The sequence below is a fragment of the Chanos chanos genome, chromosome 3, assembly GCF_902362185.1.
Source record: "Chanos chanos chromosome 3, fChaCha1.1, whole genome shotgun sequence".
Classification (NCBI taxonomy): Eukaryota; Metazoa; Chordata; class Actinopteri; order Gonorynchiformes; family Chanidae; genus Chanos; species Chanos chanos.
In genome coordinates, this window is record NC_044497.1 from 50,013,508 (window position 1) to 50,040,280 (window position 26,773).

At 41.3% G+C, this 26,773-nt stretch overlaps 1 protein-coding gene across 1 annotated transcript; it reads left to right on the forward strand.

Annotated features, from left to right (window-relative positions):
- The first annotated feature begins 1,094 nt into the window (after positions 1–1,094).
- Positions 1,095–18,185, forward strand: dnai1.2 (dynein, axonemal, intermediate chain 1, paralog 2). The gene is made up of 20 exons (XM_030768022.1): positions 1,095–1,136; positions 1,316–1,378; positions 1,531–1,629; positions 1,949–2,029; positions 2,367–2,493; positions 2,607–2,662; positions 2,853–3,008; positions 3,181–3,240; positions 3,750–3,875; positions 4,206–4,290; positions 4,380–4,497; positions 5,622–5,665; positions 5,760–6,007; positions 6,321–6,410; positions 6,587–6,674; positions 7,004–7,083; positions 8,794–8,942; positions 10,541–10,640; positions 13,852–14,037; positions 18,081–18,185. The coding sequence occupies exons 1-20, from the start codon at positions 1,095–1,097 to the stop codon at positions 18,183–18,185; spliced, it is 2,103 nt and encodes a 700-aa protein (XP_030623882.1).
- The last annotated feature ends 8,588 nt before the right edge of the window (positions 18,186–26,773 follow it).

The window sequence follows — 26,773 nt, forward strand, 5'->3', positions numbered from 1 at the left end:
ATATTTCAATGACATGTCTGCAAAAAACTATCCAACATTGCCTAAGCAATACATGTCTGTAAACTGTAGCCCCACTGCCAAGGCATAAAACTTGCACTCTCAGCCATCAAAACAGTAAAAAGGTCTTCATGTCCATTGTTTCACACATACCACGTTTCCAGACTTGTATACGTGCTTTATCCTATCATTAACGTATCAATGATATCATATGATCTCAAATAATATCATTCAGCTCATGTTCTACTTGAAAACACTAGTTTCATTTTAACATATCGTTCAATGTTTTCACATATATGTAAGCTGCATTCCTGTTTATTCATGTATACTTTTATTTTAAAATATGGTTCTCTCAGTGACTGTCGATCAAATTCGTTATTGTTGCGTAGTTCACACAGCTGTGGCGTGGATGGTGGAGGTCTGAGGTGTTGACAGTTCAGTCCACTCATATCTCAACTGTGTACACTGATTTAGTTTGCAGTAACAACAGCGGGAGCAGCAACAGCTGCTGCCACACCACCACCACCACCAACAACCGTTCCCTTAAAAAACGACAAAAGAAGACAAATTTACAACAAGAGTTGATATTAAACTTTTAATTGAATTAATTCCGTTCTAAATAATCGGGTTATTTGAAGATATTTGTCCTCAGCTGATACAATAGCACTAACATTAGTACAAAGACTTGCTCACAATGACACTGCGACTTTAGCTATTGACAATATGTCCTCTTCTGGCGCTAATTTAGGAAAAGGTTTCTGCTTACCTTACCTTATGTTTTTCGGAGACTTTCTCTCTTGTCTTTGCCGTCACTGCTGATTGGCACAATGTTCAACCAATGACCAATTCAGGTTTTGAGCGGGTACGAGGAAATTTCTAAAATGTGCTCGTGCGTCTTGTGGTGTCCATGGCAACAAACGTACACAATTGCGGTAAGAACCGCTCCACGCCGTATTCCTGTTTTGAAATAGTTCATTTCAGGCTAGCCGATGAAAACAAGTTATAACTTGAAACAATCAACCTTACTAGGAAGAGACGAAAATAAGATATAACAATTCGACTACAAAAACTGTGACCACGTCATCCAATAGCATACAATGCCGGTGCGACATAAAGCTGGGACTGTGAAGTCCAAACAGGTACGTAATTTAGGTTTACAGAACAGATGGCTAGCTAGCTGGTAAGTGAAGTAAAGTATTTGGGACTTGCCTGGGGTATTTGGATTATATTATAAAACACGAGATGTGGAGCCACCAACTTAGTCGTTAAAAATATTTATGTTAGTGTTTTTTTTTTCTTACTAATTTTTGTCGAGCAGGGATCAACTTCGCAGTCGAAGGCTCCTGCTGCAAAGGGTCCCAAGGCTGCCATCAAGAAAAAGGTAATTTAACGTTTCAACCATAACGAAGGAAGAAAGACTTTCAATTTGTAGTAATAAATGGTGACATTCTTTACCAGGGTTAACGGTCAACACACACACACACACACACACACAGAGGAATACATTTATGAATGAAAGAATATGTTCTTCAGGATGATGAGGATGGGACAGAGATGGGTGATGGTGCAGATGAATGGTTGCAGGGGAAAACCCTGGTGAAACCACCTGACCAGCTGGACCTCACAGAGGCTGTGAGTAGTTAAAATGAGGTCCCTAAACAATATGCTTTCTTTCACAAATCAAAACTAAGTTTGTTTTAGAACATTGCCCTTCAGTACAGACAGTATTCTCCAGTGTACCAGACCATCAGGGCAAGAGTTTGCCATGAGAGAATGCCATTGTCAAATTTTATTTTCAGAGGCTATCTACAGTTTATGAGAGATTTATTTGGCATTTGGTACAAATGAAAAATGAACTTCTAAGGGTTAGAAATGACACTAATCTTTTGTTTAATACAGTCTTTTACACTGATAATTAGTTATTTTGTATGGATTTTCTGTCTTTCTTTAGGAACTGAAAGAAGAGTTCACAAGAATCTTGACGGCAAACAATCCACATGCTCCACAGAATATCGTCAGATACAGTTTCAAAGTAAAAGATCATGGTTGTGCCCTGCTCAGACACAAAATAATCTCATTTTCCTTTTTTCTCTGGCATTCAGTACACTCAGTGTTAGCCTTGTGTGTTCAGAGAGAATAGTAAACCGCTGTATTTCTACAACATCGTGTGTTGTGTTTGGAAATAAATGTATTTATTCATTTTTGGTATCATCTAGACTACACCGGCATACACTGAAAAACATAAATGTTTCACAAGCCCAGTTGCTGATGCTGTAGAAATCCCTAAACACTATGTTAACAGCATCCCTTAAACAGTGTTCTAATTTCAAAAGCCTACTAAAACATGTTAGTGTGGTTTTTCTCATTAGGAACGTGCCTACAAGACCATCAGCAGTGTGGACCAGCTGGCTGTTCATTTTGTGCTGGAGGGAAACCTACTCCATAAGGATTCTGATGAGGCACGAAGACAAAGAGCCAGACAAGGTCTTCAAGAGGGTATTGAAGCTCTTCTGTCTCACTTTAATGAGCGAAACCATGAAACAACATTACACAGTTTTCACATTCACAGAAAGTGGTGATATGTAATCCAGGAATATGAACCGTTTCAGAAATAATAGTAGAGACCAATGCTGAGGAAACAGAAGAGGAGATATCCGAGACTCCAGTAAGGAAACATTATCTCCAAAATGCTTCATTCATTTGCATTTGCATATGTATCCACTAGCTTTTTTTCTTTTGTACTGTGAGATTTTTGAAAGCGTGACAGCTGGCGGACAGAGGTTCCAGTAAACTTCTTTAATATTCTGTTGACGCACAGCAACGTGTGTTGCATGTGACTTGTGTGTGTGTGACAGGTGGATGGAGCAGAGGATGCTGGGGAGACAGAAGAAGGTGGAGCAGAGGAGAGACCTGACAGTGTGGAGGTGAAGGCAGGCAAGAAAGAGCAGAAACTCACCAACCAGTTCAACTTCAGTGAGCGAGCATCCCAAACTCTCAACAACCCCCTGAGGGTAAGAGATATGTGCTAACCTGCCTGACTTATCCATTTTTTCACACTTAGACCAGCTGTTTATGTTCCTTAACTTTTTTTGGGACAAGCTGCTCTTTCCACATGAAAATATTTATGCTGCAATGTCAGTGTTCTGAGAAAGGCTGAAAAAATCTTTTATTGCCTGGATTTAGGAGAGAGAATGCCAAACAGAACCACCTCCTCGTGCAAACTTCTCAGCCACAGCCAATCAGGTGAGAGAGCGGTCATTTACCAATGACATTGCTTCTATATTCTGTGCCTCTGCAGATTTAAAACACACATACACACACGTAGACAGATTGTTTATGACCCTGTGGTGACCTTGATGTGAAAGTTACAAATGAGTTACAAATGGAGTCGGGTTTTTTTTTCACTTGACCTTAGATGATGGCACAAGATCACAGAGATTTCAAAATGCAGTATTTGCCCCAAGACAAGACAGCAGTGTCATTCTGAAGAATTACACCAAAGATGTAATAGCTGGTTTATAACCTTTATACTGCGTGATGACTTGGTACAGTGCAAGCAGTGTTTTCACAGCAAATCCATGTTGTTAAACAGACATAGTTTGTTCCTGGTTATGCTAATCTTAATGCTGTTGTGTAAGCCTGAGGACAGAATATTGGAGTCCAGCAATGGCCACGTGTGTGCGGTAAATGTGATGAGGTGATGCTGTGTTGAAAGTTATTGTGTGTGTGTGTGTGTGTGTGTGTGTCTACAGTGGGAGATCTATGATGCGTATGTAGAGGAGTTACAGAGGCAAGAAAAGAATAAGGAAAAACAGAAAGCAACCTCTAAAAAGGATGATGAGAAAGTCAAGAAAAAGACTATGCAGGTGGAGACACAGGTGGGAGAATTGTTGTTAATACTTGGTTGCAGCTGTTATTTATAGAAGATATTATTCTATTATTTAAACAAACTTTATGTAAAATTTGCTTTATTAGATATGTAGTTTGGTCTGATTGTCTTTGTGATATGGGATGGAATGGTTACATGAGAAACACTCTGGTTAATCAACTTAATCTGTGGTGATTGTATCTTGCATGTCTTTGACCTAGTAATAGAATAATGACTGATGTGGAAATATTGCCTTGTCAGTGCTAAATAATAACAACAACAACAACAACAACAACAATAATAATAATAATAATAATAATAATCTCTCCTCATGGTTTAGAGTGATGACATCTCTAAAGTGTCTAAAGCAGCAAAAATCATTGAGCGAATGGTGAACCAGAATACGTTTGATGACATAGCCCAGGGTATGTGTAATTTGGCAGTATACCATATTCATCAAAACTAAGATGTGTCACTCAACCTGAAAATAACACATCTCTCTACCCTTTGTTAGACTTTAAGTATTTTGAGGATGCATCTGATGAGTTTCGTGAGCAAGAGGGCACTCTTCTCCCACTGTGGAAGTTCCAGTATGATAAAGCTAAGCGTCTGTCCGTTACTGCCCTCTGCTGGTAAGTATTAACACATACTCCTGGTCTCTAAGATAGACTGAAATGATATCAAAGCTCAGATAAAAGAAGAGGAGAAACATCTGGGGTGACCAGATGCAAACAGACCAAATGTGGGACGAGTAATAAGTTTGTGTGGGACAATGTGGAACATGTTACCAACACTGAGAGGTAACCTAATGTCCAATAATGTCCATCTAACCTGAGTAAGAAACATTTGTATTCTGCCTTTCAGCTCATAAACACCCATACTTTGTCTTCTAGTCGATTCCACAGCAAACCAGTTAGGCCATAAAAGATACAGGTGGCAGCTTTTGCTATATGAAAGATGATTAGCACAGTGCAGTTTGTCATCCCAAAGGCACGCTAATTTTGCAACATAACATGTCTTTATTGATAGACATCCAACACACACTGGCCATTACAGGCCAATCAAAGGCAACTGTCCTTAAGCAAAGCAGCAGGCATCATGCAGCTCAAGTCCTTCAGGTTATACTCCTGACCAAATCCAACTACAACATAAGTAAGGCACAAAATAAAATATTATATAAAATAAAACTATTGCAATGCAAATCTTTATATCAAACCAAAATCTCTATTGGATAAATAGCGTGGTCAGAAGGGATAAAAGAACATTTTCTTTTCTTTGCTGCCATGATGTCGCCTGGCAGCGTTTAACTTCATATCTGCAAAGTTTGCAAGTTTGGTTTTTGAGCACAGGAGTTCACCGGCCCCACGTCTGCACAGTTTGATTGACGGCCGTCACAGCCCCTTGATAACCACCTTCACTGCTCTCTTCTCAGCCATTGGATGAAAGCCAGGCTTTTAGAAAAGCTTAGCTATGTTGCATTTGTATGAGCCAGCTTGTTGCTTCTGACGCAGCACTATTAAATAGAGTAGAAACTACTCTATGATGGCATAAATGGCTCATGTACTGGGCAGGTAAAAGAACACATCCATGTGTTCTTATTTCTGACGATTAAAAACCAAATTGCCAATGAAAATGCGGGACATTATCTCAATACGCGGAATGCGGGACAAAGGGTGAAAATGCTGTGCGGTACAACACAAAGCGGGACGCCTGGTCACCCTATAAACATCCAAAAATATTCTCTTCATTTTTTTAGGAATAAAGTCTACAAAGACTTGTTTGCTGTAGGCCTTGGGTCATGTAAGTATGCACATTTATAAAAAGTTTTCTCTTGAAACTCCCCTGACACCGTCCTGTGGCTCGTCATCTTATCAAAACACACTGTTTTTAACAGACGACTTCACAAAGCAGGGTCGTGGCATGCTCCTGTACCACTCCCTAAAAAACTCCACCTTCCCAGAATACATCTACCCGACACCATCAGGGATCATGTGTCTGGACATCCATGACCAACAGACCCACCTGGTCGCTGTGGGCTTTTATGATGGCTGTGTGGCTGTGTACAACCTGAAGGAGAAGAGCCTGGAACCGGTCTATAAAAGTACTGCCAAGTCAGGGAAGCACACAGACCCTGTGTGGCAGGTGAGTGAGATAGATTCAGGCTTAACCGAACACGCTTAATCAAGACCTCACTCGCCCTCAGTTCAGAATGCTAATTATCCGTGAGAATGGACCATTGTACAATACTATTGGACTTTTCAGAGGCCTCTACATTTGACAGAAAGTTGTAACGTTACAGCTGAATGGGTGCCACACAGTTTTCATTTATTATTTTCATTTATTAATTCATTCATGCATTGTTCTCCATTGTGATAGCCAAAGCTGTGTACTTATCTGGTCTGCTTATTTGGAGTCTTCTGGTGCAGTGAATGTTGTGTTCTGTGTTTGTGTTCAGGTGAAGTGGCAGAAAGATGACATGGACAACAATCATAATTTCTTCTCCGTGTCCTCTGATGGACGGGTGGTGTCTTGGACCCTTGTGAAGGTGATGGTTTGAATATTTCAGCAAAGCGGTGCTATTAGTATTTCCCAGCTTACCTTTCTTATTGTTTCTCTCTCTCTCTTTGTCTGACTCTGACTCTGTGTTTGTGTGTGTGTTTGTGTGTGTGTTTGTGTGTGTGTGTGTGTGTGTGTGTGTGTTGTTGTTTGATGTTACGGCAGAACGAGCTGGTATACACTGATGTTATTAGACTGAGTGTGGGCGGTGCTGTATCAGATGGTCTAGAGGCCATGCAGATCCCCACCACTGGTATGGCTTTACCCCTCACACATTTATTTATGTATCCTACAGCTCACATCCAGAGCCACCATATATCCCTCTGGTGACATCAGCTACCATCCTCTTCTAATATATCCTCATGATTTGCTGTCTAATTCCACCCAACTTCCTCAAATAAATCTGATCATTACAAAATATAGATAGTCCTTCGACACATACTGTAGTTCATGTAAGATGTTTTCACAATGCTTCTTCCTTCAGACCGCGTGTCACGTGACTGTCCTGTAAGTTGTCAAAGCTTCACGCTCATTTCAGTGAATACCTTTTTTTTTCTTTTTTCTTTTTTTTTTGTCTTACAGCATGTGGAACATGCTTTGACTTCCATAAACAGATTGACTACATGTTTCTCATTGGCACAGAAGAAGGCAAGATCCATAAGGTGAGTAAGTGCTGTGGATATTTTCAAGGTATTCATGCTCTTGCCACATGACGTATGGATTGTCTCCATTACAGCTCAGCTTATCTCACTTATTTCATACGTAGAGATTTTAATAAGAAGTGAAATTGGATATCAGTGTATTATCTTAGGGTTTTTTTTGCAGTGGTTAACAATGCTGTGTAATTGTGTTACCTTGCTCTGAATTGGCTGCTTATCGTGTTTGTGGTGCTGGCATCCTGCTGGGCTCTCACTGTTTAAAGAATGTCTGTTTCTCCTGCCTGTGAGGAAACATTCTCATTAGACTTCATCTCGGCTCTCTCCACCCGACCAGACAACAGGAGGGGGTGAAGGGACGGGGGGGATGGGGGGGGGGGCGTTTTGCCGTAGCAGTCTCTCTCTCTCTCTCTCTCTCTCTCTCTCTCTCTTTACATGTGTCTCCTTCTGCCTGTCTCATAATGTCTTAATGAAAGTGCAGTTCACCGGTTGGCAACACACCTTGTTCTGACCTTCAGCGGTATTTACTTTCTCTCTAGAGATTGTCTTAAGCACATTATTTTGTTGAAAACAACAACACATCTTCCCCTCCCTCCATCCCGCTTTCTCTCTCTCTCTCTGGCTCTCTCTCCATTCCAATCCCCCTCTCTCTCTTTTTCTCTCTCGTTCTCGTTATCTTCTTCCTCACACCCACGCGAACACTTGCATACATAAAAACAAACTAAATGAAATATATGCTACTTACCCAATAATAGATTCTGCGACTAAGAGGGAGGATGTTGTATCCAACCTGATAATGATAATGAATCCAGTTGGGAATATTGTCTGTAAAAACATCAAAAATTGTTCACACATTTTTCCATCTAAGACTTCTTACAGTGCATGCACCATGAGCAAGCCAAACGTCGTAGATTTTACACCGTGAAACTGTTTTTCTTTTTTTTAATTAACTTGGTTCGCTTTAAGTCTTTAACACTACTTAATTCCCTGCATATATATGTTATCGTTTAAGAGATTTATATTGTGTCAAAATGTCAGCCCTATGTATTCCTCTGTATTCTACTCTATTACATTGTCTGTACCCTTAGAATTTCAGTATAGAAACCTATAGAAGGTGAAGCAAAAACAAAGCTATATAAGGTTTGTGTCAGTGATGCTTATGGCACGTTGTGTCTCTTGTTCTGTCCTACTCTGACACCTTAGTGAAGGTTCGTGAGAATGTGCCTCCAGTGCTGGTATTTTTGTGTCGCGGAGAGCTGTTTAATCCCTTAGTGCCAGACTGGGCTGTTTACTGAGACCCATTCTCACTGCCTTTAGTCTGACAGGCAATTCTGAGCTCAGCTCCTCCAGATTTATATCCCAGTTTACTTTGAGCTTTTTGCCTCTGTCATTCTATCCCATTCGCTCTCTTACCGCACGCAGCTCCGAACAAACTCACACACTCCGTTATGCCCTTTTAATTAGAATTCACTGCAGCGGGAGCCAAAGTAAATAACACACGGGCCCTTACCGCCGAAACAAATCCCGATTCCAAACAAAATACCTGTGTAAACCGATCCGGCTTGCCGTATTTAAATTGTCGTCAGTCAACGGACTACAAGGGGGTGCATTCGAGAGCGGTGGGTAGAGAGGTTGATTTTTCGGAGTGTTTATTGCGTATCCGTGTTTTCTCCTAACCGTTGTTTATGTTCATCCTTTCTCCTCCCTGGTTTGCAGTGCTCTAAGGCATACTCCAGTCAGTTCTTGGAGACATACGATGCTCATAACATGGCAGTGGATGCTGTTAAGTGGAACCACTGCCATCCCAAAGTCTTCATCTCCTGCAGTTCTGACTGGACTGTGAAGATCTGGGACCACACCATTAAGTATGTATGATCTTCACTGTGCTGACTTTACTCACATCTTTTCTTTTCAAATGGAATCATTTAACAGGTTCATGTCAACATATAATGACACCTAAATAGGGACTGTTTCTCTCAAATAGAAATGTAGACATTATTTCACAGTATTAGACATTATCACCAGACAATGACATGTAAACTGAAACTGTTCCACTCAGAAAAGAAAGTAGAGCAAAATTCACCCTGGTCCATATTCTGTGTCCAGTTCAGCATAAATCTCCCATAGACAACGATTGAACAATTACATTCTTATCCAAACTATTAACATAAATATAATTAGCTTGTCAGTGCAGTAATTTGACAAAACAATGAGTCATATTCCATTCTGTCAAAAACAGCAACACCCTCAGGTGGATAATTATCATAATTACACCATCATCATGGTGGTACACATTTTGCTCGATTGCCCATCCTACGACACTTAAAGGGGTTTTGAAAGCATATTTAAAAACAAACAAAAAAAAAAAAAAACAAAACCCACCAACAGAGGGCTCCGGTGACATGCAGTAGTTACAAAATCGAGGGGGTTCTGTCTGTGTCCTGGCTCTTGAAACCTGCTTTATTACCCCGGATCTTTATCTGTGAAGTATTTATTGGGCCTGCTACAGTACCGCTCTTGTGTGGCCAAGCCTGACTTATTGAAAGTCTTAGGGTAAAAGCTGACTGAATGGATTTAAAGGGAAGGACAGAACAGCCACATCCCATAGACAGTTACTCACTGTCAGAACAACGTCCAGTAAATCAGAGATCTCATCTCGCCAGCTGCAAACCAGTGAAATAACTCAACCGTTAGTAACCAGTACATTCAGAGATAGATATGTGGATTTGGAATATTGGTTTATAAATTCAAGACTTTATATGACTATTGCAAGATTGGCCCCCTGATATTACACACACAATATCCGTGTGTATGTATGATTCAGCACATCTGTGTATATGAGAAGTGAATATATCAGGCGCTCTTCACCAAAGAACAGCAGTAAAAGTGATTGATACGGGAAAGAAAGCGCTGGAGAAAAGGATGAGAAAACAAGCGGTGACTGAGTTTACATAAGAGCCTAATGAAAAAAGAAGCGTGTGTCAGTGTGTCTATTTACCTGTCTGTCCAGCATGGCACCCGCGTCTGGCATAGGCCAGCGGGATGATGTGGCCCCTATTGACGCTATTGATTTCAGCAGGAACTTTCTTTCTCTCTCTCTCTCTCTCTCTCTCTCTGCTGGGACAGTAATAATGACGGCTAGTGGCTGGGACAGAACACATTTCGTGCACAGTGGTTTGCTCTCTTTATCCGCAGTCTCTTTAAACATGGGCATGAGCGTCTGCGGTTACCCTCTGTTCTCTTCTGATAGGCCAGCCCACATCCTGGAGTTCAGAGACAGACCGTAGCCACTTTCACAAAGAGAAAGGGACAAAGAGAAAGCAGTACTCTGTGCTAATTCCGTCTTTGACTTGAACTAAATGACTCATCAAAGCTTAATGGAAGATTGCAAGCTCACATCGGTCCTGTACCGTTAGCTTCACACCAAGACACAGCATGTAAAGAAGGTATGTCTCACCTACAGGAACCCAATGTTCACCTTTGACCTGAACGCAGCTGTGGGAGATGTGGCGTGGTCTCCATACTCCTCCACTGTCTTTGCAGCCGTCACTACTGATGGAAAGGTGAGTGTATAGCATAGCCGGCCCCAATAAGGATTTGAAATTTTGATGACCATCCCAGTTCTCCTAAGCCATCCCTTTCCTTTTGACTGTGCGCTCTTAATTAACGAGATATAAATAGCAGTTGGAGCAGGACTTTAAGAGAGTCATGTGAGGTTTGCTGGGTGTTTCCATAATACACTCTGTCCTGTTCCATCTTTAATAACTTCAGTAAAAAACAGACACAAAGTCAAAAGAGCCATGTAAGTGAATAAGGCCCAGAGCATAGTCATTCAAGTGTTTCAAACGCCTGTTTAAATTTTAGGACTGCTTTACCTGAATCTTAGTGGCTTCATGCAAATCCTCCACTGAATTATTATATTCACTGTTTCCATGTCCTTTCACAAATACTGCATATGTAACTAGTAATAGACTAACTGATTTGTTTTCCCATTTGTTGTGGTTAATGTGGTGAATAATTTATATAAAGGTTATTTAGTATGAAAATGTGTACAGTTAATAAATAAAACAGTAATGGCTTAGAGGGGACATGGTGGTGTGCTATCTAATATGATTTGGGAAATGAGGGGTAATTTGCTAGCTATTATGCAGTCAAACTGTCATTCAGAGAAGTGCTTAAAAAGTCGTTTGCTTCTAAAGCTTCCACAATGAGCAGCCTCTTCCCTAACAGGCTGTCATAGGATTTCACACTGTTATAAACCCGTCAGACAAAACAAGCCAGTGTTGATGAAACACAGAGCCAGCCAGAATCCTGTGGCCACTCACCCTGAACACCTGCACCACACACAAACACACACACACACATTCACACATACACATTCACACATACACAAGTACACACACTATCACACACACACACATTCACACATACACAAGCGCACACACGAACATTCACACATACACAAGCACACACACTATCACACACACACGCGCGCGCTTCTCCATCTCTAACAGTCATCATAAGCTTTAGGGACAGCCATCACCTGTGCTATCACTAAGTATTAGTCTCAGAATGTATGTCCATAAAGTGTGACACAAAGGCATCACCTGTCTGACTCCCTTAATCACACTGTGAGAGAGGCAGCCAGGACACCTGGATTGTGTCTGCTGTCACTAACGCTCAGTCATGCCCCATTTTGAATTGACAACTTTTATTTATTTATTTATTTAATCCGTCTGTCTTTCTGTCTATCTTTCTATTATATCAAAACTTTAATTAATATTGTTACTGTCAGTGTGAATTTTTTTTGTGTGTGAATGGCTTTTCGGTCACTTTGTTCTCTTTGTTTTGTTTACATGTTTTGAATTTGCCAGATGTCCAGCGTTCTAACGTGTTCTATGTTTAGCCTGTGTTGTCTGGTTTCTTGCTCAGTGGAGATTTTCTCCCTGCTCTAATTGGAGTGTGAGTGACTGACAGGAAATGAGTGGTGAATGCCAGTGTTTGAGTAATACTGGAATGTGTCCATCTCTCTGCTGCCGGGGTACTGTCATTCTCAGGGAATGGCAAAGAGGGAGGTAACCCCCTCCCCCAAAGCTCACTGTTACTGTCAGCTTTACCCCATAGCAAAACAGCCAGCCTGACTAAACATGTTTGCAAATTAAAAAAAAACAAAAACAAAAAACAACCTGCAATGCTTAACATCAGTGCTTAACATCGACAGCGAACGTCTGCACACAGTCTCTAGCATTTTTAAGCCCTTGGCATTCTTGCTGCTCTCCGTACGGGTCAAACTGTAACCAGATCCATTTAGTGGACTTCCTTCAGAACACTCGTGTGTATGTCCTCAGCTAACGTATTGGAGAATGGGGTTTGATAACTTTGGCCAGGTTGAAAACACTTGCTTTGCCGTGACGTTGTGTGTTCTCTCTGCTCTGCGTCAGCTGCCCAGAATAGTAACCCGCTTGTTGTGTTAAAGTCAGTTCTCAGTGACTAACCGTGTTCTCTGACAAATATTTACTAATGAACACTCGGGCCCGCGGCACGGCTACACTTTAGCATGTGAGAGTAATGAACACTCAGGCCCGCGGCACGGCTACGCTTTAGCATGTGAGGGTAATGACCGTAGAGGTGGGCAGCCCGGCGGATGAATGACAATGAAGATGGCGAGCTGTATAATCATACATTTATCCCTCTACCACCTACTCTCCTTCCTTCCCTCCCCCTCTCTCTCTCTCCCTCTCTCTCTCTCTCTCTCTCTCTCCCTCTCTCTCTCTCTCTCTCTCTCTCTCTCTTTTTTCTTCCCTTCCGTCCATTTCTCCTGCTGTTTGATTTGGACGAAACTGGGCTCGATATGTCCTCCAGGATGTAGTGGAGGATGAAATTCTGTTCTTTCTTTCACAGAGCTCATCTGTCGCCCTGAGCTGTGCGTCTAACTGGGAGACTGTGTCTGTGTGTGTGTGTGTGTGTGCTGACCGAGAGGCACGGCGTTTCTATATTTAAGCCTCATGTTGCATTCAAGTATGAAATATAATGCGGGGAGTAGGATTGTGTCAGAGGCTGTTTTAATTAGGTGTAGTTATTGAGGCGGTCATCTGATTTCTTGGGTTACTGTACATGAAAGGTTTGGTAAGGGAGTGGGGATGGTTTGGAGCAGAGTACTATACATTTCCATGTTCCTGGATATCGTTTAATCACTTTTATATGGCTGGTATGTTCATACTGTGACTCAGTAGAAAATGGCCTGCACAAGGCTATGTGCTCTCTTGGTGACGGTGCTTGACTTTTTATTGGATGTCTGGTATCTATACAAAAGCTCGTCTCTGTGAGGTGACTAACTGAATGTTTCTGTCAAAGAGCCAGCAAAGGCTAAGCATCCTTAGAAAAACATTGTTGTACACACACAAACACAGATACACGCACACACACACACACACACACACACACACACACTTCTAACAATGCTCCCTCTACGCCAGATGGTTTGACTTCCATTCCTCCACCCCCACAAATATACACATGCTCGCATATAAATTCATGCATGCACACACATAATTACACACACAGCTAAGGGTCACAGACACACACTGCCTGCTGGAGCTTGTCCGACAGCATGACTCTCCAGTGCGCTGGCGCTGAGGAGAGCGTGCCGACAATGATGAGAGTGCTTGTTTTTCAGTCGGTTGTTTCAAAAAACAAAAAACAAAACCAAATGTGTATTTCCTTAAGGGCCTCCGTCGATCATATAATGAAGTCTGATGAAATTGTCTCTATCAGGTTCACGTGTTTGACCTGAGCGTCAACAAATACGAGGCCATATGCCAGCAGGCTGTCGTAGCCAAGAAGAAGACCAAGCTGACTCACATTGAGTTTAACCCCCTCTACCCCATCATCATCGTGGGCGATGACCGCGGCTACGTCACCAGCCTCAAGCTTTCTCCTAACCTCCGCAGGAAGCCAAAGGTGAGTCCTCCGGTGTGACAGTCTGAATTACTCACTCGTGACCTCGTAGATCACCATCACTGTTTCAGTTCATGTATGCCCCTTTTTCACTGGCTTGTGTTAGTCCGTGCTGCAGTCCTATGTCTGATTTTCCACCACCAACTATAGGGCTTGTGCCTGTCACTAGCAAATAATGTGGGAATCATGTAAATCAGCAGAAGCTTCCTTAGTGTTATTTGATTGGATGGTTCACTGAGCATTGATTTATAGTCTAGATCTGAGCTGTTGTAAAAGTGATGAATGTGATAGGACATTGTAATCACTGGTTCACTGATGAATCCTTATGCGTTATGTATTCACGAGAATCCATTATACGCATTATGTATTCATGAGAACGCTGTCGAAAGACGCCAGTCTGTTTTTATCTGTATGTGTATCTGTGTCCTGGGTGCTCCTCTGGAAAGGATTTTATGTTTTGTTTATCTGCCATAAAACTAAAGCGATTCAAGACCAAATTCATTTTTTATTATTATTGATTATGAAAAAAGGCTCTTAGAGAAATCGAGCTGGGGAAGTATAATGTAATTGAATTCGATGTGTCGTTTCATTTGGAAAGTGAGGCACACTGCAGTGTTCAGAGTTTCTTCTGTAAGGGCTTTATTTAGGAGAGTCAGGTTCCTGATGTGCAGTACAGGGTAAGTCTTGGGTCAGTAAGAGGTCTCTGCTCTGGGTAAATAATAATAATAATAATAATTTGTCTTTGTCTTTATGTAACCTGTCAGATCACATCATCATATAAAACACAGACTCTTCTCTCTGTCTCATTATACAGGACCCTGCCCTTTATGTATTCTGTTGTCTTTCTTTTTTTTTTCTTCTGTTTACTCAAGTAGCTATTCATCCATTCATTCATCTGTCTCCTCCATCCATCTGTTCATTAGTGACAGAAGAACGCTGGTGCTAGTTCTTCACATTTACATTAATGACCCTATTTCCACATGCGTCTGAAACACCTCAGGATGCACGTATCTGTCTCCCATTACTCATCACAGCAGTTGATCTTTCTCTTTCTTTTTATTCTTCACTTTATTTGATCACATCTTGGGAAATGGATCAGATGACTGATTGTTTCTAATGGCCTTACTTTGCTGTTAGTATGATAAACAACGGTGTTATGATGCCTGGCCGCTCTTTGGAGGCAATTACTAACACCCCAGCTTCCCCTCTGTTTGTCCTTAGACATTCTCTCCTCACCAGCACTGAGAGAAGCTGCTGGTTTTTGTCAAACTGATTGATGGTTTGGAATTGTTCTCTCCTTTTCTCCGCTGTGGTGAAACCCCATTACCTCTGTTCCGTTGTAGACAGCTTTTTGTCAGTATCAAGATGTCCACATCAGAGACATGGCTCTAGTAATGACGATTAAGGCTGCCTGTTTGCGATGTAATGCATTCTTGGTTGAAATATCACACTCCACGCTCTTTCTATAAACATTTAAACTAGTAGGAGCCATTATCAGACTCCTAGACTCCTCACGGTTATGTAAGAGCTGGAAAAGAGAAGGCCCACTGGACCTAACTGGTCGTTACGTGTTTTCATCAAGAATGACATGGGTCAGCACTCTACTGCAGATCCCTAATCTGGCTTCATTGTACCTCCATCCGCAGAGCTCATAGTCAGCTTACCGCTCCCCTGAAGGAGCCAGAGATGCTAATGATACCAGGAGAATGCCAGAGGCTCTAAAGCATGTGTACAAAAGGAGATTATCTTGGTGTTTTTAGTCAAGATGAACGCGGCTTTTATATTCTCAGTGAACTTTTAAATGTTGTCGCTTTTCGTGCGCCTTAATTACCAGGAAGCCATTAAAAAAAAAGGAGAAAAAAAAAAAAAAAAGCTAGAGCAAAACACTGGGCCCTGATCCTCTGTATTACAGAGGACATGCAGATATGAAGCTCACAGCGCTTTGTAAAACAGTCAAACATTTGACCTTTACGTTTTCCCAGGAGCATTAAGGGCGGTCTGAATTAACGTTGCTTACGGGCCTGACGGCCCAAAATCCACTGGCGTGAGAGTGTGAGAGAGACAGAGGGACAGAGAGAGGGAGAAAGAGAGAGAGAGACATGTGGACTTTGAAAGTCAGTACCCCTGAAACTCAAGGGGAATGTAGTGTCAGCGAAGAGAGACAGGCAGCCCCAAACTCAATTGAGTGTGTCAGGATGTGTCCCCAGGACACAGCTGTTGAGAGCCACAGAGCCGTCTGCAGCCATGTTCTCTGGCACAGCAGTAATATCACTGTCTCCCCTCAGGATTCCCACAATCAGATCACTCTCCAACACACATAGGCTATTTTCACATAAGCATAGTCGCCAAAAAAAAAAGAAAAAAGGAGCTGGTCTTTTCCAGCGAAATTAGTTTTTGATAATGTCAGATATTTATCATTCCGACCATGTTTTAAAATCAGCATAGCTCCCTCAAGATTTAGTTGGAGAATTTGACAAGGAATTGATAACCGCTGATTATCGGAGAGGAGAGTGAATACATCATAGAAGTTCCACTTTGCCTTAACCAAACCTTCTCTCTTGGTAACATCAAAGTCAAGCAGTCTTTAATTGGCTGCTAAATATGACAGCAATTATAGACATTTCAAAACACTCCAAGCCATCTTGACAAATGAGCCACTTTACAGCCTGCTCAGTAAAATTCATGTGAGATCTCCCCACTGATCCATAATGATTGGGTTTCATAAAAGATATTAAGGCTGAGATCCTGCATGTCTTTTGATGTATCTCAGGATATTCACATAGAGGAGTGGACAGATTGTAGTTACTGTTCTTACATAAGAGCAAAGCTCTGCCTCATCAAAAGGAACATTTGCCCTTAGTCATATCATTAACAGTCACATCACCTGGTCTCACACACTCACAGCACTGTTTGGCTCTGAAATTTACACAAATGTGTTTTGTATCCAAATACCGTATGCGTCACGCAACAAAAAAATTTTGTGTATTCTTGGTCATCACCATCCCATATTTTGTACTTTGAGGATATTCAGATAGGAACACATGTGTTTTTGAAATGTCAGTATTTGACAAGGATTCTTGGAGAGCTAATGCCTTCTTAGAATAATTGGGGAGAAAAGATATTCTGTGTTCATAGATCAAAAAAGACAATAGATATCCGTGCTCGTGAATTCTGAAATGTAGTCTGACAGTTGGCAGGTATATATTGGACAGAGCTCTTGTGTCTCCTATGGAAGAGCAGAGGATTGCCTTAACAGTCTATTTTATTTGAAAGGTAGTCAATCTTTCTTGTTCTTTTCCCTCACGACACACTCCAGTTACAATTTGATGGATTCTATAAATAGCAGCAACCTTGAGCCACTTTTCGCCAGCCCCTTTGAGAAAATATCGTACTTTTAGCTTCATGGCTTCAGTCTAACGCTGAGCATTAACTCAGAACATCTTAACAGTGAGTTATTTTAGCACCAGGCCCATTCTGACTGACTCGCTGGCTTCCTTTGTCTTCTAATAAGCTCCTTATTCAGAAGGTAATACGGGAAAGTTTCATTTGTGTACCTCTGTTTAATGATCAGCAAACACTCTATGAAAATTAGTTTTAGAATGAACTGGAGGGATTTATTTTAGCATATTCAATCAAAACTTCCCTTCTGGGTATCCAATTATGTTCATTATTCTCTCAATACAATCAGTAACCATAGTGATGATCTTTGATAAGGAGTAACTTATTCAATTCCCTCCTCTGAAGACACAATCCATCTCTGTAATCGTCTTGGACAAATGCCAGGTAAGATTAGAGGATCCACTTTGTTGTTTCCTGTGGTTGTCTCTCCATTTAGTATTTAGTGTCATGTCACAGTGGATGTGCATCACAAAAGGGTCCCTGCTACTATGTCCTCACTTGACAGAGAAATGAATGTTTGTATTGTGGCCTCTGCCCACAAGAGCTAGAATTTGTTAGTGGCAATTCTAGGTTAGCTACTCACTTCTATGTCTCTCTCTCTTTCCTTCCCTCCCTCACTCTCTCCTTCTCTCCCTCGCTCTTCTCAGGAGAAGAAAGGTCAGGAAGTGCCTAAAGGACCTGAAGTGGAGGTTGCTAAGATGGAGAAACTCCTGAGTTTGTTGAGAGAGCCTGATATCTCTCCACAGAACTGAGACACTGAACACAGGAAGGCTTCAGTCTAATCATTCTCAACATCAGCTATAAAAAAAAAAAAAAAAAAAAACACCAAGCACCTCTTTGGAATATTACTGAAAGAAAACATCTCAGGACATTTACACAATATACACTTATTCTGTATACACTTCACACAGTCCTCTTTTGAGAATGCTCTTAAAGCATTCATGACTCTGTTATAATTTTCATTTCCTTTGAGACATGAAAAGAGATGAGATTTTTTAACTGACAAGTTTGCCAGTCGCAATAAACAGTAAACAAGATACGCACTTGTGCTGAAAGGACTTCAGTTAGACACAGACCTCTGGTTAAGAATGATTTAATATCCTGTTCTTATTTGAGAAATTGCCTTTGAAGACATCAGGATTAAGCCACTGATGATAACAGGTGCTTTGTTTAATGATTGTTCCACTGTTTCTCTCGTTCACATTCCAACCCCATTTTGCCCATATAAGAAGACGCTGCTTGAATGGAAATGAAGTAGGAACTATGGGTTATCAGTTTGTCAGACTATAACAGTGTATGTGCTTATCACTGGATTTGGCATTCAGCAGCAGTTTCTAAACGGGAATGCCTTTTAAAGCATGAATTTTTGTTTTAACAGCTTGAACATTTGAGAACCACATTGCTAATTTTAGAACAGCTCTCTACATTAATAACCTCCACACAAAAAACTACTGCTTGACGGACAAATAGCAGTGCTTAATCTGCTCTCCCATATTGATTGGATCAGTCAAAAAGATTGCAAACATACACGGGTCCTTTCCTACATCATGCTGTGTTTTATTATCGGCTCAGTTTTGATAGGTCGAGCCTGCAGGTGTGTCCTCTGAACACAACGTGTGTGGGTTTCATTGACTCTTTGACAAGCAGATGAGAGAATGATCGTGAAGTGGACAGAGAGAGTCTCTTTACTTTTTACATAACACACTTTACTGTGAAACATTACTGTAAAGAGCTCAGAGCTCAAACATATGAGTGACACACAGCCTACGCCACTTCAAAGTGTTTTACGTACAGCGCCGATCAGACATGCCTCAAAGAATAGCAAAGAAAATACATCTCAACTTTTCTAGGTTGCCTGTGTAGTAATTCATGACCGGCCGGGCACTGCCGACTCTGTGTGTGTGTGTGTGTTTGAGTGACACTTCTGATGGAGACAAGGGGATGAACATCACTTGAGGGCAGTACAAAAGATGCAAGGCTTCTATAGCATTCAGTCAAGCACATTGACATACATGCAGACTTAAGTCCAGTCTAGTCCCCCATATGAACCAACGCTCCATGTTGGGTCTGTCCGCGCCACAGTTCTCCACGCCTCCAGCACTGGGCATTGAGCCCCCCCCTGAATCTCAGGTGGTCAGCAGGTACTTCTGCTCCTTCTTCTGCTGGGAATGTCCTGGAGCCAGCACTGGAACTCTCTCTTGATTGGAAGGCACTTTGCATGCCCTGTAGAGGATGAGGAAGAGTATCAATATGAGGATGGCCACTAGCACGTTACACACTATGGCCACGACTGCAGCAGTAGACAGGCCAGTGGCGGCTACAGACTCCATGATGAAGGCACAGATGTATCAGGCACACAGTTGCCCAGTCGACAAACACGCACGTATAAACACACAACTCCTTCAGATTAGCAGTCTAGCAAAGAGCCAGGGCGGATGACACTGCTCTGATGGGATGGCTGTGTTTGTGTTTGTATTTGTGTGTGTGTGTGTGTGTGTGTGTGTGTGTGTTCCACCGATATAGAGAGCACTCAAAAGCTCAGAAGTTCAAAGCTCTGTCTGTTGATGCGAGCTTCATAACAAACAGGGCCGTGTCTCCCATTTGTCATGCAAAGCAATCATATTTCTTCTAAACTTTTTTTTTCTATTTCTTTTTTCTTCCCCTTCTTATCTTCTCCCTTGCAAAGAAACCGCGTCCTACTTTCTCACATCTCTCACGTTTTCACAGGGCCATCACGGTAGAAATTGTAATCAGAGAAAAGTGTCAGGGAATTTTCAGTAACAGATGTGATTTGATGTGGAGATGAAGCAGATGCTTCCTCTGTTGAGTTGTTGATTTTTCTTTTTTTTGCAAAATGTATATAGTGTAACTGTTCACAACTCTTGATCTCTATCTGGTCAACACTTTGGGTTTTGTGGTGAAATCCCAGCCAGATGTTTCAAACGGTCATAGCGGTCCGAAAAACACGCCCATCAAAAGTCACTGGTTATGTATTTATGTCAAACATACTCCATTTGGTTTCCATGGATTTTCATCTTCTCCCTGGAACAGAGGACAGGAATTCATATGAAAGGCAGCACTTTGTCATACTGTAAAATTCACAAACCACTTTGGCATATGTATACTGAACTAATCAAATCATCACGCTTAGAAATAACACAGCTTGTTTACAAAGCCATTCAATGAGTAGAAATAAAGTCAATGACTTGAATAGGCTTCATCATCATTAGAGGCAAATAAATAAACAACGGCACTACAAACTCTTTCAAAGTACAATAACAACAATTTTTTTTTTTTTTTAATAAGTGTGAATAACTAACTTCACTGTCTAATATTGTCAGTGCCCACATTAACCTCAATGAATCACTGGAGCAAATAAACTTGTTGAAAATAAAGTAAAGTAAAATACTTTAGTTTTATCTCTTCTCTTTTTTTGTTTGTTTTTTTGGCTGTACATTGTATGAAGGCTAGCATCTACAGCAGTATTGTTCTGTTGCAGACATGGGTGTGTGAGAAAATACAGCTGATCTTTTTCTCAGTGGGCTGTGGAAAGCCTTGGGGAACTCTTGCTTTTTGCCTGCCTCTGATCTTCCCATCTGCTTCTTTATTTAACTTAACACTGCTGCCATACTCCGAACTCCATGTGCTGGTACGCTTAGCTGCTGCGAATGAGTCTAACATGACATCTCAGTTCCTGCTCTGAGGTTCTCTCTACCCCACACATCTACATACTCATGAATATCCATGAAGGACAGCCCCCCCCCCCCCAACCCCCAGTCGTACTGAGACATTTGTGACATGGTGTTCAAAGCTCTTATCTGTGTGGTCATATCTGTCATCTGGATGAATATTTATTTCCACATTTATATCAGAACCGCTACAGAGAGAATAGGGAGAAAACGTCGAAAGCCATTTGGCTCCTTTCAGTTCAGAGATTTCTTTGCAGGGTCCTAACTTCAAAACACCTCCACCCTCAGTGGAGGACGGAGGCAGCGGTGCGGTGAGAGGATCCTGGTTTGAAGGGGAGGGACGCTTGTGCAACAGCCACTCTGTGACAGCAACGTGTAAAAGACACATAAATAATTCACTCTTTACTCGGAAACGCACGGGTTGCTACATCAGAATTCCCAGGATCCATTGGGCTGACAAGTTCCTGATCTCTTTACAGTCTGAGAGGGTAAGAGTATGTGAGAGCAGTTAATTTTCTATGACTCGAACACAGATATCATATCTGGCTAACATGCCAAAAAAAAAGAAAAAAAAAAAAGTTATCCAAACAAAACTAAACAAAAAAACAAGCAACTACTGAATACCTAAATAAATAAAAACTCGCACACAAATGGCAAGCTGAGAAACACGCTCAGAACTGCATGCTTCACTGGGTGTTTCCCCAAATGGAGAACCCTTTAAAAGGGCCCAGACGGTGCAGATTAAAGCAGTCTACCATGAAGTCTATTTCTGCAAGATTCAGCCACTGTTCCGAAATGCATTCTGGTCAGGGAATGTACTGCATGAATGTATGTGCATGCGTCTCTCCACATATGTTTCTCTGCCTGGCTGAAAATACAGAGCAGCTGCAGTAGAATTTCTAACCCATGAGAAGGTCTTACCTTACAGTGTGTGTGTGACGCACTTGGCATAGAGCAATAGCAAAGGACTGTGCCAGTCTTTTCTACCCTCAGTGTGCTTTATTGATCAGTCACGGGATATTATAACCACACACTAGTGCTGTTTCGGTGGCACTGAATGGAAACTGTTTTTCACATTCTGTTAACTCTGTGTGTATTTGTACGTGTGTATGGTCACAGTGAGATAGGTTTAGCGCCTTGCAGAGCTGTACGGAGCATGTGTGCTGGTGCAAATAAAGGAAGGATCCTCTCCAGCGAGGGGCGGAGGGGGTCAGGCTTAAAAGCTGTCAGAGTGGAGCGTAACAGAGAGTGTGTAATTATACAGGGCCTATGGAGAGGTCCGCATGGCAGTCTGAGCTGTGTTTTACAAAAGGTCCTGTCAGCCTGCACAATGATTCTCCCATTCTTTCTTTCTCTCGCTCTCTCTCTTTAGCACAGAGCGCAGCCAGCCAGCACGCTGCATCAGAGATACACACGGCGGGAATAGAGAATGGGCTATTCTGGGTGGCATCCGGCTATTGCTACGCGAAGCCTGTGTGCTAGCCTGGGTTGTTCTGATGTTGTTGTTTATCTGGTAATTATTCCAAAAAAAAAAGAAAAAAAATCACAATGGGTAGAGGATTTTTTTTCTTTGTGCATTACAGATCAAAGCAAATAATCAGTCAAATAGTTACTGCCCTCCCAAGACGAGACAAGATTTTGATTTTAGAATTATTTTCCCATAAAACATCTTGGGTTCCTGTCACAGTGGGTTTTTTGCTGTGACCGGTTGTGCCTAGAGACTCTTTTGTTTGTGCAAAGACACACTCATACACAAACACTCACATTTTTTCTCTCTCACACTCTCTCTCTCTATGATGAAAGTTTGCACAACGGTAACAGTCTGGTGATTCATATAACAGACATGGGTCAAATGATTTCCCCTGACACATAAAACACATCTTAAGATAGTCATCCATCAATTCATAGCGTCAGGTGTAGAACAGGAGACAACATCCCCAGTCCTCCAGCAGGGAAACACAAACACACAAGGAGAGCGATAGAGAGACAGAAAGAGAGAGAGAGAGAGAGAGAGAGAGAGAGAGAGAGAGAGAGAGGCTGACAACCTGAAAGCAAGTTCCCTTAAACTCATGCTGGTAGGTACTGAGGGAGGCTTGGTAAAAGTAAACCAGTTCCTCAGTAAAAAATCTCTGATGCTTAGGACACACACAGAGTGCAGTCGTTAATGAAAGACCGCACAGTGCAAGACAGATGTTTTGTTTATTCCACTGTGTGCTCTTTGTCTCGGCAATCTTTCTTCCTGCATCACCCTACAAATGATGTCCATGTTAATACTTGTTGTAGCAGTTTAGAGGTTGGCTCTCCCTCCCTTGATATTCGTTCACTTGCATCTATGCTTAAGCTCATTTTAATTATTGCTTGCATTGGGCAAAGTCTTTCTTCAGACCCAATATTATTTCTGATTATTTCAAGCAATAACAGTATGCAGCCAAGAGATGATTTGTTACAGAAAATGAGATGTAGCTAGAGATCAGGATTTTTTTCTTTTTAACATGAATTATCAAAATACACTTGGGCTTATATTGTGAGAGACAGTTATTGCCTCATTAGTTTTATATTCCACAATCTTATTTCAAATAACGTATACATTTTTTAGAACTTATTTCATCTTATTTTGAATGTTATGTGTTTTGATGGGGAAAATACGGCCCCGCAGTATAATTGTGAATGAAGAGTTTGTTGCTTCTGTGAACTGAGTTACTGAATCCATTTCACTTCTTACAAATGGAAATGAATGAAATTTCCATCTCTGCTGCATAAGAAATGTGGTGGTTGATTTAGTCAGTTATATTCTACAGAGATGGGAAAGCTTTTTAATACACAGCTGGATAAGCAGACGGGAAATATGGATATATAATAGTATAATAGTATAAACCACAACATCATCAAGTAAAAGGTCAACTCTCTGATTCAAAACAACCAACCAAATTGCTGATAGAAAAAACAAAAAACAACAACAAAAAAAAACAACTAATTTATCCAATATCTCTCTCAGTACCTGTCCAAAAAGATGACTGTCCAGTTTCTAGAGTGTTCCAAAACAACAGCCTGTCCACTATGTCTTCTACTGGCCCAGCAGGCAGAAGCTTCCAGCTGTCGGGGGGGCAGGCAGACCCAGCCAGATTAGCAGAGAGAGAGAGCCAGTTCACAGCTGGAGTCATCTAATTCCCACCGCATGACTGGCTGGCCATCCATCTGAGATGATTCTCAGAGTATGAGTCACATGAGGCTGATCCGTCTCTCTGACATTTCTAACTATTAGAATCAAATCTACATACAGTTAAGGTCAACAGCACACACACATTTAAGGACAATAAGGCTGAGGAAACATTTTTATAAAGTTCACAGCAATTAGCACCTCACTAGAATTCCATCCGAATGACACCATCAGAATAGGTAATCGCAGTAGGAACCTCCCTTACAGTCATCAAGGAGACAATTACACTTCGTACCCAAAGCCCTGGCATTTAGACAAGATGGACAGTAAGAGAAAAATGAAAATGTATGACTTTAAAAAAAGGTACAGGGAATGGAAAGAAAAAAAAAACTGTAACGTTAAAACAAAGACATGAACTATTTTTAATGCAAACCAAAATAACAAGATGCATCTAAATGCAAAATTGTATCCATATTTGTCCTCTAACAACTGACCTACTAACCAGCGGTCTTATTGCACATACAAATTGCCTGGAGGTTTGTTTTGCAGCCACCACCTCAAGGACAACAAGGATTAAGCGGTAAAAGTCAGGTACCTGAACATCATTTAGGCGACCATTTCAGGAGGGCAAAATATCCTAGGCAGGTTTTGAATACAGGCCTGGTGTCTTGTTTGTCTGGATTGTGAAATATCTCTTGACCATTGACTGTATGACAATTATGGTAAATACATGAGGCTTGGTCAACAACAAGTATATATGTCAGATCATTCAGTGGAGAGAGCTAAACACTTTACAGGTGCGTGTGCGCGCGCACACACACACACACACACACACCACATTGCCAGTGTCCATTCTACCCCTCATGCTAAATTAATTTCAGCTGTTCTATATTCTGAAGTCATGGGAGAGGGCAGAATTTACCACTGAGCAAAACTTCTGTTAATGTGTGTGCATATAATCAATCTTTCACAGAACTGAAACTGAAGAAGAGGAAGAAGAAGAAAGGAAACCAGCACAACTGTTTACAGTCCAAAATATTATTTTATCCTGTAGTTACCTCACTTGTTTTGAGGAGATAATAAGTCCATTTGCATTAATATTAGTAGGACAGTCAGTATTTTCCAATGCTAAACGTGAATGTTTTCTACTTCGGTTCTCCGAGAACATAAAATGCTCTGTCGCAGAAACAGACTAATGTAATCCGCCAGTTTGTAGCAAGCAGATTGTAATGACAGTTTAACTAACATAACAACTAATGTCATTGCATGTTAGCCAGTGTCAAATAAAAATATTGTCTTAAGAGTCATAAACTGATATTAATTTCCATTATGAACGTAAACTGTGACGAGAACACAATAGATGTTGTCATGTCAGCCGCGTGACAAAAGACTCACACGAAGACTTCGTAATAGAGTAACCTCACCCGAAACACTCCTATGGTTTTGCTAGCAATGACCAAATAACTATATAAACGAGAAATGGGAGTCATTGTCCTGTTCTTTTCCCACAAAGCAGCCTAAACCAGTCTTCAAACTCTTAATCAGCATATATCAAGCAATATGAGGAGCTTGACAAAACCCTGCGTTATAACGCAGTTTGTATAAGTAGAACAACCTCGTCCCACTGTCGACTTTTTCCAGCTCCATTTACAAATGGGGTGCGTTTGCTCATAATGAGACAAAACGGGTCATTGATAACATGTCAACTGGACAACTTTAAATGGTGCGTAAAGGTTTTTTCAAGTTGATGAACAGACAAGTCACCACCAGACCGAACGCAACAAAAATGAACCGTATTGAAATACATAGAAAGAATTACTGTGTTTTACTTAATGCTGTAGTCTCCTAGATCACTGAGATACGCGGCTCCGAATATTCATGACGCTACGTCAGAATAACAGAAGACTGGAATACCTGCTGTAACTCAGTTGATGCTGGCGAAGACAAACCATGAACGTCTAAGCGATGTCCTGCCCTCGTCTAATCGGTTGCTGTAAAACTGAAGTAGAATTAACAGAACAGTGTGCGGTAAAAGGTGCAGCTGAATCGAGTCCTTCCTCTGAATGTACAGACTGCTACTGAAGACGCACCGGAATCCCGAGAACTAGACGTTTAATAGAGGGGAGGGAAAGAAGGCGCCGACACTGATGGGTGGAGGGGATTTGAAGAGAACGATCTTATAATCGCTGCAATTGGAATGAATAATGAAATAACATAATGTCATGTTTTAGGGTTAAGTAGTCATGAAGCTGTACAATGCATAATTTTGGAAAATGTCTTCATTAGGTTACCTTACCACAACCGTAATGTGTCTTTGTATTGTGGTTTGTCCTACACCCTTCCTTAGGTAAACGACCCCACTTAACGTACTTTTCCCTCACGAGCACAAATAGTGCTGTTTTGTTTAGAAGAAAATCCCGGGACTGCTTTACACTCAGAAAGAATTGCATGAATAAACAAATAGCCTTAGGCATGTTTATTTACCCCACCCCAG